Raw genomic sequence first — 21,550 nt, 5'->3', positions numbered from 1 at the left:
GGGTTCCAACCACTGACCTTTCAGTTTGCAGCCGAGCACTTAAGCCCTGCACCACCAGGGCTCCCTCTGTGAAGACAACAGCCTACGAAACACTCTGGGGCAAGTCCACTGTTACACGAGGCTGCTATGGGTCAGCCTTGATTTAGCGGCACCCAACAACCACATTAACAATGGACAAGGACATGGACAATGTCAGAATAGAAAACACCCTCACCACACAGAGCTTTTGGGTCAGTAGAGAAATGCGGACGATGATATTCAATTCCAAGAAATGAATCATTTTACAAGCACATACCATAGGAGGTTCATGATTTGACTAAGCTGAGCTCAGACTCCCTGGCCGGGACTCCTGAGCAGGGTCTCTTTGGGGTGGTCACACCAGAAGGGCCATTTCAGGTCATCTGTGGTCAGAGGCCTAGCCCTGTGCTGAGGAGTAATTTCCGTAGCTCCCAGAGGCCCTTTTGTGGGTTTGCCATGTCTGGTGGGGAGAAGATACCTGCTGGCCCTCCCGTGCAGGCTCCGGGGGTGGGGGGTGAGGCAGGGAGAGCAGATTGGGAGTTCCCGAGTCCACACAGCAAGACCATATTTAATGCACATCAAACTTGGCAGTACAGGCAAGTGCTGGGGGCTCAGGGAAGGGGGCTATGGCCATTCTTGGGAGGGGGGCAGGACACTCCCTCTCAGCACCGTCCCCTCTCCCCTCTGCCTCCCTGTGAGGAGGGCAGGGCTGGAAACTGCCCCATTTTACAGATGGGGCAACTGAGTTCCGACACATTTCCTGGCTGCCCTGCACACGTGCAACCCCGCTTTGGGGGACGCTGGGGTCGGAGGACTGAGCAGGAGTCCGGGAAGGTGCAGGTGCCGGCTCTCAGGTCCTCCACAGGCCATCGGGTTTGCCGGGCCTTAGCATGCCCCTCTTGCCCACAGTGCCAGTCCCTCAGGACCAGCTGAGGGGTCACGGGAATGGGAAGGGCCGTTCTCCGAAGTTCTTACTGCTCGTGTCCACTTGGTGCCCGCCAGGCCGGAGGTGGGGCAGCTATGACATGTGAGAACACAGAAGGGCTGTCTCCACCTGGAGCCGGTGGGCAGGTTCTGGACAACACTGAGACATACATGCCTGGGAGGGGACTGGGTGGGCCCTGGGGTCCTGTCACACCAGGGGGACACAGAGCTGGGGGAGCCGCTGTGGGTGGACAGCGTGGAAGAGGGCTTCCTGGGTGGTGGAGTCCCTGCAGTCCTGGGTGCTGTGGAAACAAGAGGACACAGGTCTCCCTCCATCCCACCCTGGCCATCCCTCAGTGCTCTCTCGAGGCCTGTCCTCCCTTAGCCAGCCTCACAGCTGACCAACAAGCAGCCCTGGGTGGGCGGGCCGGGGATCCTGAGCCTGTGTCTGAGTGCCATGCTAAAGAGCACCAGCAGGGGAACCAATGGCTCACACAGCGGCAGGCCCAACTCTGCCTCGGGAACTGCCAACCAAGCCCTGAGCACGTAGGGAAATGAGCCAGGACCTCCCTAAAACCTGGGCCCAGGGGGGATCCTGTAGGGGTGGACCAGCTATCCCTTGGAGCCCAGACAGGGGAAGGTGAGCTCAGGGAACAGCTGAGACCCTGCACGTCAACCCTGCCCACCCATCCTGCCCAAGCATGGGGGTTCTCCACTGGTTGTCTCAGCCGGCCCTCCCCCGGCTCAGACGCTCAGTCACCGTGGGTGCGGGCTCCAGTCACTGGCCAGAGGTCTGGAAGTCGGGGTCCTGGAAGCCCCACACCTCGATGGCCGAGATGAGGAAGTTTTCAGAGCAGAGTGCCTGGTTGTTAAACGTGTCGCAGTGGCCAGTCCTGCCCCGGTTCAGGTCTCCATCGATGAAGAGGGCCTGGCCACCCCCGCCACCTGCAGGCAGGCCACCCACTGGGTTAGGGCAGCTCCTATCGCAGCAGCCAGGGACTTGTCCCCACGGCTGTCTTCCTGGGCATCCACCAGTCTCTCAGTGACCCCCCGCCAGCTGCCCCACTCCCAGCCTCAAGTCTGCACCCCCCTTCCCCTCCCCCCGAGCCTGGTTGTGGAGCAGCCCACCTATAATGAGGCAATCATTGCCCCCGGCCATGAACATGGACTCAGTTTTGGAGGGCAGGTTGAAGTGCCTCGCTGCCAAGAAGGGTGAGAGGCGGTCAGCGGGGTCAGTGGAGACGGGCTGGCTGGCCAGGGCGGGGATGATGCTGGTCTCTGAGGGCATCAGGGATGCCTTGGTCAGTTCTGGGTGCTTAATGACCACCCACTCGTAGCGCTGGACCTCAGGCTGCAGCTGTGGGGGGAGGGGCAGGAGTTTCAGCTGAGTGCGGCCACCTGCCCCAGGGTTTTGTGGTCCTCTGACCAAACTCAGAAGCGGGATCATCCTGTAGAAGCGAGCACTATGGTGGACACACACCACCCACATAGCCATGACTGGAGTCCTCTTAGGGAAAAGCAGCTTCCAGTGGGAGCCCAGGCCACGGGTCAGGGGCCCTTGGGGTCTGGGGTGGCCGCTGGCCTCACCAGGGACCCTGCTCAGCCTGACCAGGCCAAATCCTACTCACCCGGAACACGAAGCACTCCCCAGTCCCGAAGAAGCCCAGCTTGCCCCCGAACTTATTCCTCTCACTCCAATCTGTTGACAGATAGGCCCCACAAACCTGTGGGGGGACAGGCCCAGGTGAGGCACTGTAGTCTGCAGGTGTCCACTCTGGCTCAAGTGGACAATGGCGCAGGGAAGATTCAAGTCTGGGGGCAACATGGTCACCTCAATCCAAAGAACCACAGAGTCTTGTCTCCCACCAGCTATTGGGAGGGGGTGGCAGCCAGGGGCTGGGGATGCTGTCTCGGTTCCCCCATCCCACCAACACCTGACACAGTTTGGATGCCTCCATTTCCCTTCTTGGACCTCGAGTGTGGCCCCACTTGCCGGTGTGGACACTCTGGTCTCAGGCGTTGACCCCAGGGGTACACTCAGGCTGAAGCTCTGTGCCTGGAGCAAGACGCCCGACTCGGGGCGGCGGGTGCGCCAGGGCGGGGAGGGGGGCTGTCAGCCCCACTGTTGAACCACGATGATCTAGAGCAAGCAGGTGCTTGGCCTGACTTCTGACCTCCTCGTGAGGTCCACCGCAGACGGCTGAGGACCACGGGTTAGAGGCTTGTAGGGGTTATGAGTAGAGTAGGGAGCCAGGACCCCGGAGTCAGGAAGCTCCGGGGGACTCAGGGGCAGAAGTGGGGGTTAAAAAACCCGACCCGGAGCATGAGGTGTATACCCCACATCTCTCCTCACCTCCTTCTGTGTGGTCTTGATGAGCAAGAGGGTGGGCTCGTGGCCTTCACACTGGAAATAGAACCTGTGAGCAGAGACCACACGGGACAGCCTAACTATAGGGTTCCCGCATCTCCTGGACCACCCCAACTGAGGACCTGGGGCTGTCAGGTGCAGAGGCCTGGGGACTGAGCTTCCTGTGGGCAGTGGTAGGAGCCCCGGGCCATGGTGCCCAGGGCTGGGAGGAGAGACACAGCCATGCCAGCACTGTGAGGAAGCAGGAGCCGGAGGGAGCCCCACGCCATGGAGGGGATGCTACGTCTGGGGGTGGGAGATGAGGCTGGACGATACCAGACCCCGGGGGGCTGGAACAGCACCTCACTGTGCACCTCCCCTGGGTCCCCGGGTGTCACCTGGTCAGGCTGTAGCCATGCTGCAGTGACGAGAAGAGCAGGAGAGGCTGGCAGAGGGCGAAACGCTCAGGGACCCACGACCAGATGTCCCGCATCTCTTTGACACTGACAATCTCCGAGTGGAAGTTGTCCGCGTGGACAGCCAGATGCACAAACTGCCTGGGAGAGCGGCACGGCTCAGACCACGCCCCCGATGCCCCACGCCCCCTTACCCCAACTTGAGCGGAGACGTAAGGATCTTCCCAGCACACCCAGGTCTGGCACCTGATTCTCAAGGGGTGCCAAGAAGAGATGGGGTGCTGCTGCTCACCCAGGGGGTGTCTCCCACCCCACCCATCTGGATGGGACAGAGTGCCTCTTCTCTAAGAAACAGACAATCAGACAAGGCTTGGGGGTCAGCCAAGCACCCACAGCCAACACCCTGGAGGCAGTCAAGCCGACAGACAGACAGACAGACAGTAAGCACCCGACCGGCAGGCAGGCTCAGAGGCAGCCCCGCGGAAGCCCAGCAAGGAGCAGAGAGGATGCCAGCTGGAGGCTCTCAGACCTACCTTTTAGAAAGTGACAGACTGACAGACAGGAAGGAGAGAGAAAACAGACACACAGCAGTTAGTGGACCCACACCTCACACGTGCCCACAGAGGGGATCTGTCCACCACGAGTGACTCTGCCAAGACTCTTGGTACACTGCCTAGGCCTGCTCCCAAATGCCACACAGACTAGTGTGACGTCCAGGGTTGCCCGAAGCGAGCCCACACTGCTGGCCTCTGACCCCTGGCCTGGGGACCTGAGGACGGGGCCTGAAGAGGCGTCCATCTGCGCCACATGCTTCTTAGCCCCTCAGTGGCTGGTAGCCAGCCTCCGGGAAGACACTTAGCTAGGTGTCTTGTTCCATGCATGGGTAGGCAAGTAGATGGACGGGGAGGGGGACAGGTCAAGAGGTGTAGGACCAGCTCACAACAGCACAGACCCTGTCCTTCACGGGCCTTGCATCCAGCACCTTAACACGGGGCCACACCCCGCACCCTTATTCCAGGCCAAACACCCAGCCCCTGACTTCGGGCCCCTAGTGCCCAGCCGCACCCCCGGCACCTGGCCACTACCTCTTCTGCTTGACAGTGATGCCCTTCCGCTTGAGCGCCTTCTCGTTAGCCAGCTGTAGCAGCTGGATCTCCTTCCGGGAGAAGAGCCGGATGGCGAACGCCTTCTCCAGCAGCTTCTCGGGAGACACGGTCTTAGCGATGTCCTTGACGAACGCCCGGATGTCCTGTTTCACATTGTCGGACTCGGGGGGCTGCCCGGCCCGCCCCTTGTGGAAGAACTTGAGGATGGCCAGGGCCACCCGGTACAGTACCTTGTAGCCCTCCACCAGGAAGACGTCGAAGACGCGGGCAAAGTAGCTGAGGGGTAGCTCGCCAAAGAGCCAGCGCTGCCAGTCTGCGTAGACCTGCAGAACGTCCTCGGACGTGGCCACCATAAGCTTGTGGGCCGCCTGGCAGTACTTGTTCACTAGGTCCCCGAAGGTCATACAGGAGGACTCGAAGGCCAGGAAGCTCTGGTCCATGAGCTTGCGGCCCGGCTCGTTGCAGGCCAGGATGCGGCAGGCCTTCTCAAAGCACTCGGCCTCGTCCAGGCTATAATGAAGCAGGAACGCCACCACAGCCGGCAGCGCGGGGCAGAAGGAGATGTCGGGAAACTGGTTGGCGATGCACAGCAGGATCTTGCGCACGGCGCCCTCACCCCGCGCATTCAGGCAGTAGCTGGGCACCTGCGTGTCGTCCACGAACTCGGGCAGGGGCAAGCTGCTACTGCTATGCTTGCCCACAATCTTGCCCACGATGTCGCTGTAGACGCTGGCATCGGGGGTGACTGTGCGGCACGGGATGTCTCGGATCAGCCGCTGATACACCTTACCCCGCAGGGCGTGGCTGCGTGCCCAGTAGCCCTGGCGTGCCAGCTGCTTCAGTTCGGACAGCTCCATGCAGCTCAGCTCCTTTGGACCCAGGTCCTGGATGGCTGCGTCCATTTTCTCTTGGTCCACAAAGCAGTTGTACCCGAGGGAGTCCATAGTTAGGGGTAGCGTCCAGTGCTGCCTGCTGGCGTGGGGGGCGTCTGCCCTCCCTCTGGAGGGGGCCAAAGCACGGCTAGGTCCTGCAGCTGCCTCTCCGGGAGCTTTCTGCTGCCCTGTCTGCCATCCTATGCCCTGCAAGAACGAAGAAAGGACATTTGTTATTGCACGAGTGTCTGAGCCGCGGGGCTCTTCTTCCAGTATGAGGTAACACAGTCTACTACTGAGGCCCACAGAGCTCTCAGGGCTAACTTCAGAAGTGTATCGCCAGGCCTTTCTTCCTAGTCTTAGTCTGGAAGCTCCGCTGAAACCTGTCCTGCAGGTGGCGCTGCTGGTGTGTGACGTGCCGGCGGCACAGATCCAGCATCACAGCCACACACAGGTCACCACAGGAAGACAAAGAGCCAGCCGAGTGGGCCACAGTTCGACATCATTAGGAGGTACAAGAAAATGCTAACTGTAAGCAAAGGAGCCTCTCTGAATAGCACAAAGAGTTCAGCACTCGATGACTGTCCAAAAGGTTGGTGGTTCAAATCCACTCAGAGTCTTCTCAGGAGACAGATCTGGAGATCTGCTTACTCCTGCCACACGGGCTGTGAATGGACATCGACCGGACAGACCCAACAACAAGGATCGCAGAGACACCAGAGACACCTGGTAAATCCTCACTGCAAGCGTTCCTCAGAGTGACGCATGTATGCGCTGCAGAATAAACACTGACTGCAAGGCTGGTTTGCACTGTAAGGTTGGTGGTTCAAATACCCCAGCTGCTCCCGGGAAACCGTATACAGGGTCACTGTGAGTTGGAACTGGCTCGACAGCATACAACAAACTTCAAAAGCATCACGAATGTGGGCGTCTAGGAAATGCAAGTCACCTCTCCGGGCAGCTAATGGGAGAGAAAAACGATGGGGGTGCTGGGGCAGGGGCAGAACAGAGGTGGACAGGAAACCAGGCTGCCACAAAGAACCATCCTGCACCCTGGGGGGCTTGGGGTACCCTCTCCAGTACAGGAACCCTAAGATACCGGCAGTCAAAGGAGGCGGGGGCACCATGCTAGCAGATGTTGAAGGCAACGTGCTGTAGGTGGACAGCTTGAAGGGGCTGCCGGCTGGTGACTCAGCAGCTCCACGTCTGACCTCTCCGAGGGACACCTGCTGATGGCCCAGGAAGTCTGCCTCAGTGGGTTCTGGTCTCTTGTGCTCAGCCGATGCTCTGTGAATGCATCGAGCCGTGTGTGAAGCAGACGTTTTCTGAAGACAGACTCTAGACGTTGTTCCTGGCAAGGGGAGCGGGGCTCCTCACAGGTAACATGAATGGAAGCAGTTCTCCTAACTAGCCCAACATAGTGTGTCCCGCTGGAAGAGCCATGCCAAGGCTGCCCTCTTAGGAGACAGGAGAGAACCCAGTGGGTGGCCAGTGGGTTTGCTTGGTCCTGGGAGGAACAATAGTGTGGGTCTCCCTCCTCCCATGGGGTTTAAAAGGCCAGCACATGAACCTCTGCAGGGACTCCAGAACCATCTTGCCTGGGTCAAAAAAAGTGCCAGGATAATCAAAACATCTGTGACCAGAACAGGGGCTGGACAGAATGGTGTCCATTCTCGCTCCACCCGCCCCAGAGTGGGGTTGAATATTAAACTGGAACCTGCACAAGCAACTACGGTGGCCTAGAGGTCCTGCCGGCAGAGCTTTCAGAAGCTGTAGACCTGGAGTTTCCTTTGCTGCAGTTAAGTGGCCTAGGGATGTGCCTGGGCCGGAGGGGCAGCTGAGGCAAGGCCTAGGGGGCAGGAGACCCTAAGGAACTCCCTAGGTCTCCTCTCAGACCCACAATGACCTCAAGACGTCAATATAAACCAGGTGGGAACCCTCTTAAGGTACAACTATCGGTGTCTCCTCAGCCAGCGGAGAGCAGAGTGAAGAAAAACAAAGACACGTGGAAATCAAGAGTCCAAAGGATGAGCGGAGCCCAGGAGTCTCAGCGTCCACGGCCCTGAGACCAGGAGCACTAGATGGTGTTGGCTGACCATTCTGCAAGGAATCACAAGAGGAGTGGGAGCAGAAAGTAGAAGAAAACGCAAAATCGCATAAAAAAGACCAGGTTTACTGGGGGTCTTTGGTCACCTTTCAGGCCTGAAACTAAACTCACCCTCATGGCTAACTTTGAGCCAGATGACAGATAGGCCTACAGGCCAGGAGGCACACACTCCATTGGAGATCAAAGGGCAGCATTTGCTCAGAGATAAATAAAGCTCAGAAGGCAGGAAGGGAGAGGAAAGCATGAGGAATGGAACCAGGGAACAAAAGGACCGAGTGGAGAGAGTTACATTGCAGGGTGGGTAAAAACAATGAATGGAAAACCAAGTTTTTCTGTGAACTTTCACCCACGTCACAATACAAAGCTGTAACAAAGCAGGTCCCGGGTGGCTGTCTTAGAATTTTTTTTATTACTACGCAAATGGTGATTCCTGGTGAGACACCGCGGGATCAGCACTGCACCGTAAACCTACCAATTTCTCCTCGGAAACCCTAAACACGGTAGCAATGAGTCGGAACTGACTCGACAACACTTAAAATCAACAATATACAAATGATACATGAATGAATGAATCACAGAAATGACAAATATGACCAAGTTGGATGGGGGCATAAGAGGAGGCAGGAAACAGAAAACATAGAATCCGGGTTAGAACACTGGAGTCTGGGAGGTAGGTGTTCACAGCTCAGGTGACCCCCTTTCTGTGTGTCCACTCAGCAGCCAGCCCTCTTCAAAGTCCCAGGTGGGAGGCAGTCCGGCCTGGCTTCAAGTCCAGCCTCACCATTGGTTTGCTTGGCCCTCGGACAGGCCAGTGACCTTCCCTGAACGGCAGCTTCCTCATCTGTCATGTGGAGCTCGCCTCCCAGAACACAGGGCTGGGCTGGACAAAGGCCTGGCCGTCCCAGGGGTGTGCATGCACACTTGTGGTGCCTGTCTGCAGAGGTGGGTTCTCCCATTGCCCCCTGCCCCTGCTTAGGTGGCCCCCCGACATCCATATGTACGGCGACTCTTGTGTTAGGAGGGCTCATGTCACTGCCCTTGCCAGCAGTCCTGCCGCGAGTCATCGTGTGGTCAGCCCGGGCTTTGGGCAACTCCCCAAATTTGGAAGGGGGCCATGCTCTGTGTGGCTTGGCCCTGGCGTTGGGCTTAGCCTGTAATTCCAGGAAAACAGAATATCCCACAGGTTCTCTGTTCGACTAGTAACTGCAGATGTTGACATCTGGAGGGTGACAAAGGAGCCCTGGTGGCAGAGTGGGTAGAAGCTAACGGGAAGGTCGGCAGTTCAAACCCACCAGCCGCTCCTCGGGAGAACACAAAGCAGTCTGCTCCATCTGCAGTCTTGGGAACACTATGGAGTAGCTCTGCTGTCCCATGATCCACACCACGGCAGGGAGTTTGGTGGAGGTGGTCGGCTGGGTTTCGAGCTGGCTGAGAACAGTCAGACACGAGGGGACCCTGGAGCCGAATGGGTGGGTGGGGAGAGTAGGGTGCACAGTGGCAGCCAGCAAGCAGGGGCAGTCACAGAGGCAAAGCGGCGGTACATGGAGGAGACTGGTTTTACTCCACGCTCAGCAGGATGTGGGGAGGGATAGGATCCGATGTGTGCATTCAGGCTGACTTTGCCCATTGTGTATGGGGATTAGTGCAGACTGCTTACAGAAAGTGTCCAGCCCAGCCTGGCACACTGGGGCAGCTCAGATGTCCTTGAGGCGGCCCGTGTGGCACGAGGGAGATGCTCAGGTTTGCGTGTGGGGGGTCCCGAGCAGGACAGCCACAGATGCTGAGTGGCATAGTGCCCCAAGGCTACTTGAACAAGGACTCCCTTTCTGCTGATAACCCCCCCACACACAGGCTCTGTTAAAACACGTTTCCCTTGCTGCCCCCACCCCAGGTCACCCCGAGAACACAGTGACTGATGTCACTTCCCTCAGCCATGGGAAGGGACCAGAGGTGCCAGTGCCTGCCCCCTGTCCGACCCCCAGGACCACCGAGTGATTGGGTTTCCTGCCCCGTTCTTCCTAACTAGCCCCAGGATGTGGCATCTGTACCACCTGACAGGGCTGGACAGGGACCTCAGGGTCCCTGAGCACAGGGAGGACTGGCCCTGGGTGGTTCATGGCATCCCCTAGACGCCCCCCTAACCCAGCAGGCTTGGAGCTCTCCTCAGTGCCCACCGCTATGCTGCCCATCTGAGTCGGGGACATGATCCCATAGGTGTTCAGATGCCCGAGTGTGGGAGACTTGTCCATGTGACCCAGCAGAACCCTGACCCTGATCCCTGATCCCTGTTCTACACCCCACTTCCACTGGCCCCTCAGGACAGAGCGGAAGACGTTCTTGCCAAGGGCACTGGGGGTCACAACAGCCTGAAGAGAGGGCAGCAGTGACGGTTAAGGGGAACTGGGCCTTCATCCTAGGAGGTAAAGGTGCTGAGGGGGCGGGGGGCTGACGTACAAGGGGGCGCAGCCTGCATGTTAGGGCTGGAAGAGACGCTGAATGATGCGAGGGGACCAGCTGTGACCGTGGGAACTGGGGGAGTCCAGGTGGGCTGGGCAGTACCAGGAGAACAATACCTGATAGTGAGGGCAGCGAGTGAACAGAGAGACTCTTGCCCAGGGGTGGGGTTTCAGGACCCGTCACTGAGGTCTGTCTGCGTGTGTTCACCCTTGCCCACACCCACATACGTGTGCTCCCCAAGGGGTACCCATAACCAAAGGGCCCCATGGGCTTCGAAGGCAAGAGGCAGGCCTGCATGAGAAGCAACCCCACTGGGCTCCTGCCCCACCACCCCAGGGCCTTGGGAACTGGCCCGTTATCAGCTGTCACAGTGCCTCACGTCTCCCACTCCAGTAGGCCAGCCTGGTGTCCCGTGAGCGGGGTCGGGGGCCTGGGTGGATTCAGCAGCTCTGTGTTGGCTCCCTGGTGGTGAACCAGAAGACCCAGCAGGGGGAAGGACTTTCACAGGACAGAAAGGTTTGCTCCCCTACAATGGATTTTAGAACATTGTCCCTCCTCTCTAGTCCCCGGCACCAAACGCTGATAGCATGAGATCCTGGGTGATGTGAGGTGGGGGGGCGGGGCTAGAAGTACAGATGTGTTCACACAGGAGGCCGGGATGGGACGCAGACGTGACTAAGGCGCTATTCCCTGCTAGCTCTAGCCATGAGCCACAGATGGGGACTACACGACACAGTAAGACAGCACCAGGGTAGCAACCAAGGGCCCGAGGCTGGCAGTTTCTGGGCTTTCAGGATCTCAGGATGCCAAAGGGACAGAGGAGGAGGAGGAGGGGTGTGGCCCGGAGTGACTGTCAGCAGTGTACTCTAGGGAGAGGAGACTCGGACACTGAAAGGAAGTAAGGACCAGCTCCTACCAGCGACCCATCCAGGTCCAGTCTGATGACCTCAAGGCACCTCCTCTTACCCATGCCCATGGGGAAAGGCAGGCAAACGCCCAGCCCCTCCCCCACGAGCCTCAGCTGCCTCGGAACACATGGTCTGCGTTCTGGTGTCCAGGGTCCTGGGAGGGAGACCACAGCCCGTCCACTCTTCTGAATTTTTCCCAAGTGCCCACTAGATGCCTGAGGTTTACCAAGACAACAAACAGAGACACAGGGAACACCTTAAGCTCATAACAGCTTGACTGAGACACCATGACTGAGACAGGTGAGGAACAGACAGTTAAAACTGGGGACTGTGGATCTCTGTCTAGGGGTTCAGATGGGGGCTCCGGGGCCCTTCCGCAGAGGCAACAGCTTATGTAGTGAAGCCCAGTGAAAGAGCCCCTCCCTCACACAAAGACCTGCCAAGAGAGGGTGGGGAGGTGCCCACGGATCCTATGGCTACAGAGGGTTTGTAGACCTCCTGCCCATGAAGGCAAATTCACTGTGAGGCTTTCATTCTGGGCTAAGAGGATGGAAGGACAGCTGTCTGAATGTCAGGAGGTGGCATGGGGAGGGGGGAGGTGTTTGAGAGCCATGAGGTGGGACTCACATCCGGGAGCCACGGGGGCCTAGGGGATCGGTGAATCTCTGTGGGCTGGGGATTCTGGAGGGCACATTTTGAGTGCCAGAGGAGTCCCATCTGGCCTGGGTGACCAGTGGCCGCTGTGCCCTTGGTTAAGGTTTGGCTCCTCACTCTCCACCCCACCCTCACCTAGGTCCCCCTGTCCCCTGGGCTTCTGTCCTGCTCTCTGACCACAGCCCGGGTCTCAGGGGTCATGATTTCAGATGCTGTTACCCACAGCATGCTGGCCACCCTGAAACCAGCCTGCCATGTAGTCAAACACCTCACCAGCCACGTCTGTGCCCGCTGTCCTCCTCTATCGACCGAGATCATTCTTGCAAGCTTTCAGTCATGAGACCACTACTCCCGAGTCTCAGTCCCCCAATACTGTCTCAGAGCCTGACCGTGAGTGGTCACTGTGCCAAGTCCCAGGGCTGGCCTCGCTGTTACCTGGCAGGCTTCCTGGCACCCCAGCCAGCAGCCTCTCCTGGGCCCATGGAGCCAGCTCACGCTGCCAACTCCTGTCCCACTCTCACCAGAGGCAGGGGCTTCCTCACTCTCGGACCTCCACCGCCACCCCTGGATGAGCCTGAGGCCTCCACTGTGTCCTGGACAGCACCTCCAGGGGCCCTGCTCCCCCACCCCGCCCACCTTGCTCCCAAATCTGACAAGCACATGTGGCCCTGTTCCCCTTATCTTTGTCTCCCTGAGGTACACACACAGAGCCACCCACCCACACTTTCCTGCTGCCTCTCCCGGGAAACCAGAAAGTCGGCCCTTGCGGCTCCCCCGACCTTGAGTCTACCTGCTCTGTGGCCCCACCAGCTCTTTGCAAGGTGTGACCACCCTTCCTCCCCCTATGTTAGCTCGGGGCTTTGTGGAGTCTCTGAGTGCCTCCTAGTCCTTCCCCCTATCCCCAGCCTTCAGATACTCCGGTCTGTGGTGGTGCCCCCACAATACTTAGGGCTTGGGACCTCCACAACCTGCCCTGAATGCTACGGCTTCCTGTCCAGGCCTGCCCAGTCTCCCCGGTCTCCCTGAGAAGTCGGGAGCCATAGAAGGAAGCCAGCGGAGACTCAAGGCAGTTAGAACAGCAGACCTGAGAGGAACGTGAATTGGAGAGGCCATCAAATACCAGGGAGCCGTGGGCAACGTTTCCCAGGCATGTGACCCTCTGGCCATCAGTGTTACAGAACAGGAAAGCCAGGTGTGCTGAGCTTCACCTTACCTCGAAGACCTGCATGTCACAGAGACTGCCCGGTGGCTAATTACCAGAAAACACGACAGTGAGGCCTCAGAGGATGGCACACAACGCAAGAGCCAAGCCAAGTACAACAAGGGTGTAGCCACTAACAAGGCGTTAGTCACAGCACCTCAGGCCAGCTGGCTGGCCTCCGGACTATTCCCAATTGCAAGTTCAAATGCAGGTCTCGACAGCGGAGCTGGTAACCTGGTATCCGCCAGGAGCAAGGCAGTTGGCGTCCGGCTCTTGGCAGGCAGAACAGACTGATTTGGTCCAGGGCTGCAGGAAGAATGGGGTTTGCTCACAAAGGATCTGTTAGGGGTCTCCCACCAGCAGGTCAGGAAAACAGCCCCATCCAGGTCACAGAGAAAAGACCAGAAGGTTCCGCTCAACAACTCTAGAATTTGGATTGGTCCGAGTTCCGAGCCAGGTGCGTGCCTCTGACAGGTGTGTCACACGTGGGGCCTAGGATGGAGTCTCACAGGTTTAATCATCGGATTCCAGAAGCATTTCCGGAATGCCTGGACCCAGTGCTGAAAGACAGGGACGGAAGGCCCTACCCCAGCCCTACTCGAGCTTGGGCAGTATAGAATGCCAGTGGAGTGACCGTGGCAATTCCAGAGGTAAGCAGGTACATCTGGGCTCCCAGCCCACAAGGAAAGAAGGGGGCCAGGTCCTGCCTCTGCAGAGCCTGAAAGGGAAGGAGGCCTCAGTCTTATAAAGAGGCAGGCACAGCAAAGACAGGGCCAGGGCCACAGGAGAACAGGCCTGTCTAGGGCCTGCTGAGCCCTTCAGCTCCGGGGAGTGCAGGCAGGGAGCATGTCCTTCGTCGCTCAGCTCTAAAGTCACCCCTGACGGTCCTGTAGGCTAGCAGGTCCTCGGGAGTAACAAGTGGTTTGTGCTCGACCACAAGCAGAAGTGTTGGCAGTGTGAACCCACAGCAGCCCAGCGGAAGAAAGTCCCAGCAGTTTCTGCTGACACATGGGGAATCATCCTGAGTTGGAGGGGATGGCAACAGATTCGATTTTGTGTGTGTTTGTTTATGGTTTAACCTCACATAATCCAAAAAGCCAAAGAGGCTAAAACAGGGGCCTAGAGGTTCCAAGGGAGAGCAAGAGACATGGGGGATGGGGGTCGGGGGGTTGTTACTTGGGAGGCTCAAGGGAAGGCTAGAACAGAAATTATGAAAGACAGTTGGGGTATGAAGCAAGGAGTGGCAGGAAATGCCCAATAGGAGGTAAGGGGCTGCTGACCAAAGTAAGGGCTTCAGTTGTAACATAATCACCACAGTAACGTTATCAAAATCTAAACCACCACCCTCAGTGTCTGCAGCACCCAATTAAAATTGTGTAACAATTAGGAAACAGTCTGGGAGTGCCGGGGGACATGTGGGAGAAGGGAAATGGGGTGGGGTAGAAATCCCTGCTGCACCTGCAAATGCTGCCCCAAGGAGTCTGGCTGTGCTAAGGACCTCTGGGTGCTTGGAGGAGTGCAAAGGCTGGTTGCCAAAGACAAAGACAGCTGCTAACACTCAGAGATCAGAGCGAGCCTCCAATAATCCCCTTCTGCCTGTGCAGAGAGATGTTCCTTTTGCAATGGTACTCTGGTCTTTCTTTATCCTCTTACCTTCCCCTTTCCCAACGGCACCTTATAGGCGAGGGAGGTGGAGGAAGGGACCACAGCTCAATGGGTTCTTCCCCAGAGTCCTACTGCTGATGTTCAGACACCACTGGGGTCCTGGGAGGAGCATAGGGGAGAGGGGGGATCTACAGTCATTTTCTGAAGCCTTCTCAGCATGTGCTGTCAGAAGACTGGAAAGCGAGACCTTTGGGGCTTACCAGGCTTGTTTCATGAGGACCCAACCCTCACCTGGAGGGAGATAGGGTCCTTTCAACAAGTGGCCTGGCTGAGAGAGAAAGGCCCCTGGGGTGCTGTGATTTTGCACCATGAGCACCATACTCAGGTCCCTGAAGATACAAACAGTTTTCATTTGACTGCTAACTGAAAGGTTAGAGGTTTGAAGCCAAGCAGCGGTGCTGTGAAGGCAGGCCTGCCAACCTGCTTCCACAAGAGCAAAGCCACGCAGACCCTACGGGGCTCACTTCTGCTCTGGAACGCGTGAGTCAGAACTGACCCGATAGCAAGACTCGAGTATCTTACATCCTGTCCTTTGCTCTACCACAGCTGCCAGGGTGCAAAACCTCACCACCCTTCCCTCCCCCCAATCCAGGTGAAGAGTGGGCCTTCCGTGCTTTAAGGGCCTAATAGCTTAGGAGACTCTCGGATTCCATAGTCCAGTTGAATATGGGGCTGCTAATTGAAAAGTTGGCTGTTCAGGCCTACCATTTGTTCTTAGGGAGAAAGAAAGATGAGGCTGTCTGCCTCAGTAGAGACGGACAGCCTTGGACACTCTCTGGGGAAGCTCTTTTCTGTCCTACAGCATCACTGTGAGTTGGAATGGAGTTTTTCCTCTCACACCGAACGACCACAGTCGCTCCCGGATCACTGAACTGCTCCCTTCTTCCTTCCATAGTACTGCCCTCTCTCATGGCCTTGCTGGACGTGGGGGGGGTGGGGGGGAACCCTGCTGTCCCCAGGGCAACACAGCCCTTTACCAGTCCAGGCCAGCACCTTTAGGAAAATTCACATCTGAACAGGCCACTCATTAACCTGTGATCATCCTCACTGCACCCAGAGTAGGAACCAAGGTCTTCTGCCGACCCCAGAGCCTTCCCCTCCTGTGCCCCACGCCTGCTTCCAGCCTCTTCCTTCATGCCGGACTTTCATTTGTCTGGAGGCTCTTTGCCTCACTTGGTTTTGGCACTCCTAACCACCCTTCAAAACCCAGTCCGATCCCTTAACAGATGCCCTGTGCCCATGTCCAGCTGGAGAACAGTCTTCCAGAGGTCCAGAGCAAGCAGGGTCCACCTCGATCAGATCAGCTCCCAGGGTGAGTTTACCTGCCTATCTTGTCTCCACCGTGAGTCCCTGAAGAGACCAAGTCTTAGCCATGTTTTTATCCACACCACAAGGCAAGGTGCCCCCCCTCAGGCAAGGCATGAACCCAGGAGACATAGGTAACATTGAATAATAGATTCAAGTGGCTTCATAAGACAAGGCCTGGAATTGTGTGTCTTTCATATGATCTCCATCTGAAAGGATAAATGGCTGTACTTAAAGGGTTCCTTCTGCCATCTACACAGTTGTCATAACAGAAAAGCTGTGATCACAGGACAAACACTAAAAAGGGTAAGTGGACACAAGTGCTTTTACAACCTGTTTTGGTGTTCTGAAAGGAGTCCAGGTGGTAGGTAGAGTTGGTTATGTGCTGACCTCTGAAGCCATAGAAACAGCTCTACTTACTCTATCCAATGTCAGAACACTATGAAGTCAAAATCAACTCGCGGACAGTGGGTTGTGGGGTGGGTTAAGGGCTAGGATGCTAACAAAAGGGTCAGTGGTTCAAACTCTCCAGTCTCGCTGCAGGAGAAATGTGAAGCTATCTGCTCTGTAAAGATGACTCTCAGAAACCCTAAAAAGCAGTTCTACTCTGTCCTTTGAAGTCAGAAGCGACTTGATGGCAGTGTGCTGGTTGGACCAAGGTACTTCCAACCAGAAGCCATCTAAAGGCACACTTAGTTGTTGTATCCACTGAGGCTGGCTCAGAGGGCAAGGCGAATTAGGAGCAGGGCTACGTGCCCAAGGTCACTGAAGCCTGCTGGACCGTCCCAGCAGGTGTGGTCAGCAGGAGAGAGCAAGGCCCACCTGGAGGTGAGTTTGCAGATCCAGGGGGTGAATTTTACGACTGTTATGAAAACCCTTTAGATTTCCAGATTGCATCTGCAACCCAGGAAGGTCACCCCTTAACCCTACTGCAAACCACTGTGTCTACTTACAGCAATCTGCTTCCTTTCACAACATTTATGGGAGCCCCAGCCCACTCCCTGCCCTGACAAACGTTACTGGAGGGCCTGAGAAGATTAAAGGAGAAGCAACCGTCAGGAAAATGAGAGCTTGAGCAGGCTCACACTACTACTGGCTAGAAATAGAGAGACAGAAAATCTTTGAAAAACTTCTTGATTTGATTGTCTGTTGGCTTCTCTCTGGTTGTAGTCCTCTAAATGAAAAGAACTTGCAAGCCCCACAAGGTCACCAAACAGATGTTTACAGGTGCCACCTGTGTGCCACCGACAGAAGAAAAGGAAAGGCAGTGCTAATAACCCAATATGCACCAATTCTGCCAGGACTCATCCTGCAAACTGCCCAGACATTCAAGGGATTCAGGGCAGTATGCTGAGTGCTCCCATGGGTCCTGGAGTGGCTAGGATATGCAGAAACAGGCACCACCACGAACCCAGCAATCAAGCTGTATAGCTCGGCGCCACCCAGACAACCTTTGCCCTTGACTGCCAGCTCGGAAATTCCAATCCCTGAGGCCCAAAGCACAGACTGCTTTCTGCACTGCACCCCTGGCCCAGAAGATCGTGACAAGGCTTGGCTAAGCTGTCAGCACCTCCAGCTGTCTTACTCAAGGATGCCAAGCCGCCATCTCCCAGCGGACAGGGCTCAGGGTCGGGGTGGCCACCCCAGGCGGCAGGTGTGTGTCCTCCTGGGGCAGGTCTTTGCAGCAAGAGGCGAGGGAAGGGCGGCTGGAATTGGGACCCAATGCAGAGAAGGGTTTCCTACCCGGAGGAGACGGAAAATGCACGCAGGAAAGGGTGACACACGCGAGCTCCAAGTCCCGCCGGCCAGGGGGTCGCACCCGAGTCGCCTTCGCCGGGGCCGGAGACGCGCACAGTCAGTCGGGGGCGCGCAGCTTGGGGGGGGCCCCCACCGCAGTGACCGGAGTCCCCGCACATCTGGCCTCGCAGCCCGGCCCCACACGCCCTCCTTGCCAGCGGCGCACTCGCGGTGACAGTCCGGCGCCCCCAGCCCGCCCTCTCCGCCCGCACCGCTGCGAACCCACCTCGGCCGCCACGCCGCCTCTTCTCAGTTCACTCAGCGACCGCGCCGCCGGGTCTGTGCGCAGGCGTGCCGCCGACCCCGCCCCCTGAGCACGCGCGCCGCCGACCCCGCCCTTTGAGCACGCGCCGCCGGCTGCCCACCCCGAGAGCCCGCGGGTCGCTGCAGAGCCGTCTCTGGGCATGCGCGCCGACGCCCGGCACTGGCCGCTGGGGAGCATGCGCTGGCTCAGCACCGCGGCCCGGGTTAAATGGCTGGGACTAGCGCGCTGGTCCTCCGGCGCGAGTGAAGTGAGGGGAGAGTGGTCTGCGTGGTCCTGTTGAGGCCAGGACCCGGGGCATCGGGAGCGGGGACGTGATGACCATTGTCCGCTGAATCGCACGCACGCGTGGGCGCGACGTCTGGTCCCAAGCGGACCGAGAGGGGACTCAGGGGGTCCTGAGTGGAGGGGGCGGGAGGGAACCGGATGGGCCCTGAGGACTGGGTCCCAAGCAGCCGGACGAGACAGGGTCCCAGCAGGCAGAGACCCAGCTGGGGACAGGGACGCGGACATCTCACGGCAGAGACGGTGGCAGGCAGACAGGTGACAGGCTGGGAGGACCAAGCCAGGACGGACGTGGCGCCAGACACCAAGGTGGCAATGCTTCTGGGGAGGTGGCACGGCGCCCTCTGCGGGTCCTGGCGGGGGAGGGCCCCCGGGCCCCAGAGGGGGTCCACAGGCGTCTAAGGTGTTCACAGTGCCTTTTGGGACGGTCAGGGCGCTCTCTAGAGGACTACAGAACTCTGGGGGGCACAGCGGCCCTTGGGGATTTTGCAGAGTCCTGTTAGGATCCATTTCTACGAGGGGTTCACAGCCTTCTGGGAGTTACGGTGCCTTTTGGAGAGGGCAGATAGCGTCGGGGATAACAGAGTCCTTGGGGATGACAGCCGCCCAAGGGAGCGTCTAAGCAGGTCTTGGGGGCGGTAACTCCCCTGTGTCAGGGCGGGGTGTCGCCGCGTCTGTCCTCACACCCCTCCCCGCACAGGCGCCAAGGGAGGCGCCCAGTGGGACCGGCACGGGGGCGGGGGCGGGGTCCCTAGATGAACGCGCGCGACTTGATACATAAGACTCCTAGGAGGGCAGGCGGATGCGCTGGATGACCGTGCACGGTGATGGGGAGCCGCGTCTCGCGGGTTCAGGCCGCTCCGCAGCGCCCTCGCCGCTCGCGTCGCTGCAGTCTCCGCAGGCGCCGCGTCCATGTATCCCTCCAGGGCAGCACGAGGCTCCCGCGGGCAGCGCTGAGCCCCGGGCCCCGGCCCCCAGCGCCCCCGGCCGCGGCCCCGGGTCCGCCTCCCAGCAGCAGGTAGCGGCGGCCGGGTAGAAGGCGTGGGCAGCCGCAGGCCGCGTCCTGCGCAGGCACCCACAGCGCGCTGCTTCCGCGCCGCGAGCGCTCCTCCCCGCTCCGGAACACTGCAAGCACTGCCACCGGGAAGCGCGTCCACGCGCCGCGTGCCTCGCCGCGCGCGCTCACCACTAACTGCACCGCTGCGGGGAGGGGGAGATAGGCTGGATCAGGTGGGTGGGTGGGGCCTCGTGGAGGCGCACCGGGGGAGCTCAAGTAGAATGGGGCACAGATTGGACAACCCCTGGAGGGAGCCTCAGGGGCAGGGGGTAGGCAGGGACAGTGGGAGCCCTTGGGATGGGGATAGCTCCTCATGGGTCAGGATATTCAAAAGGTAGTGGGAGGCAGGATGGGGGCTGATGGCCCCGGGTGGCCTACCATAGTCCTTCCGGCAAAACTTCTTCAAGCTGATACGGTAGTTGCCCCGGGCTGGTTTGCAGTGGGCATTGCAGTCTGGGAAAGGGTGGAAGGCTAGCACAGCTCCCCACTGCCTCCCACCGGCACCCTCTGGGTACCCTCTGCTCCTCCCTTCAAATAAGCCCCTCTCCCAGAGCCCCCAGTCTGGGTCCACTCACCCCGGGGCTCCACAGGACTGCTCTCTTCAGTGGGCCCGGGAACAGGGGTCTCTGGACAAGGGGAAAGAAGGCCTAGAATGAGGCAGGAATAGGGGGTCTGCAGGGCTCAGGGGGAGGGGCAGCAGAGTGTGTATGGGTGAGTCAGGCTGCGGGTCACTCACTGACACAGGGTGCCACAGGAGATCGGCTCTGCTGGAAGCCCAGGGCGCATCGGTTGCAGGTGAGACCTGTTACACCATCCTTGCACGGACACTGGCCTGTGGTCTGGTTGCAGGTTTTGCCTGCAGCCCCAACTGGATGACAGTCACAGGCTAAGGGCAGAGGTGGGAGGATGGGTCCCGTCAGTCCTGGACTGGGCAGACAGTCCCAGTTGGGGGCTGGGGATCAAGAGGGACAGGGACCTCACCCCTGCAAGCACGTCGGTCACTCAGGGCTTGGCCAGGGTCCCGGTAGAAGCCCTCCCTGCAGTAATGGCAGTGGCGGCCTGCAGTGTTGTGTCGGCAGTTGAGGCAGACGCCCCCACTTCGACGGCCTGACAGGCGGTACAACTCCATATTGAAGCGGCAGCGGCGGGCGTGGCCATTGCAGGAACAGGCTGCAGAAAGGAGTGATGTCAGGGGAGGCCCACCAGGTCCCAGCTCCCCAGACCACCCTCCAGGGCCTCACCGAGGCAGGCATGGGCGTCCCTGGTAGTAGCCCTCTGCCATGGCCTGTCGCAGTAAAAGGGCTTGCAGCGGCTGCAGTCTGGACCCTCGGTGCCGTGGCGGCAGTCACAGACCAGGTGGCCCTGGGCGTCCAGCAGGCACTGCGAGGCGTGACCATTACACTTGCAACGCCCGCCCACCTGCAGCTCTGTAGCTGAGTAGGTATAAGGGGCCACTGCTTCCGTGTCCCGGGCGTCCCCCAGCAGCATGGTGGGTCTGGTGAGCACCACTCGGATGTCTGTGGCGGTCACCCAGTCCTGGAGCACAGGGCTGTTGTCCAAGTCTAGGCCTGGCGGGCTGCCGTCCTGCACACTGAAGGCCAGGAGGCCGCTGCCATCGGGCTGGGCCTGGGGCGGCGGGAAGCACAAGGCCTCAGGTCCGGGGCCGGCGGGGCCAGTGGAAGGTCTGGGTAGGCGGCCGTAGTCCAGGGCGCAGCGCGAAGAGAAGAAGCCGAGTGGCGCCCAGCTGCGGCCGTGGTCCTGTGACTTGAGCAGGGCCACCGAGGCTGGGGGCTGCGAGCAGAAGCGCAGGCTCACGAAGACTAGCTCAAAAGCCTTGCCCAGGGGTACCGTGAGGGTCACGTTGAGGGGCGCGCGCACCAGCGAATCAGAGCGCCAGCACAGGGGTCCCGCCGTGCCCCCTGCCGCGGTCAGGAGGGCGGCTGGGTGTGCCCTGCGCGGGTCCGAGGCGTCGCAGGCCCGCGTGGCCGGCCGCCCGCACGTGCTGGATGCCAGCACGTCTCGGCCCAGGGCGGCGTTCACCAAACCAGGCACGCAGCCGCGGGGGGCTCCACCCTCGTCATGGCAGGGGTCGCCTGGAGCCGGCGGCCCGGCGCTCAAGGCCAAGAGCATGCCGGCGATCAACAGCAGCCCCCAAGGCCAGCTGGGCAT

The 21,550-nt window shown here is 59.2% G+C and overlaps 2 protein-coding genes across 2 annotated transcripts; both read right to left on the bottom strand.

Moving 5' to 3' along the window:
- Window positions 1–955: 955 nt before the first annotated feature.
- On the bottom strand, window positions 956–5,755 carry TBC1D24 (TBC1 domain family, member 24). Its single transcript, XM_006873965.1, has 9 exons — window positions 4,791–5,755; window positions 4,239–4,256; window positions 3,688–3,846; window positions 3,296–3,359; window positions 2,571–2,666; window positions 2,071–2,299; window positions 1,725–1,887; window positions 1,157–1,244; window positions 956–1,036 (listed from the first exon to the last, which is right to left on the bottom strand). Exons 1-9 carry the CDS (start codon window positions 5,753–5,755, stop codon window positions 956–958), a joined length of 1,863 nt encoding a protein of 620 aa, XP_006874027.1.
- Window positions 5,756–19,174: 13,419 nt separating this feature from the next.
- On the bottom strand, window positions 19,175–21,550 carry NTN3 (netrin 3). Its single transcript, XM_006873881.1, has 6 exons — window positions 20,623–21,550; window positions 20,363–20,551; window positions 20,118–20,267; window positions 19,957–20,007; window positions 19,760–19,834; window positions 19,175–19,524 (listed from the first exon to the last, which is right to left on the bottom strand). Exons 1-6 carry the CDS (start codon window positions 21,548–21,550, stop codon window positions 19,175–19,177), a joined length of 1,743 nt encoding a protein of 580 aa, XP_006873943.1.

The sequence above is a fragment of the Chrysochloris asiatica genome, unplaced genomic scaffold (genome assembly GCF_000296735.1).
Source record: "Chrysochloris asiatica unplaced genomic scaffold, ChrAsi1.0 scaffold00257, whole genome shotgun sequence".
In the NCBI taxonomy this organism is placed as follows: Eukaryota; Metazoa; Chordata; class Mammalia; order Afrosoricida; family Chrysochloridae; genus Chrysochloris; species Chrysochloris asiatica.
The sequence above is the reverse complement of the archived record's forward strand: the minus strand, read 5'-3'. Positions and strand labels throughout refer to the sequence as shown.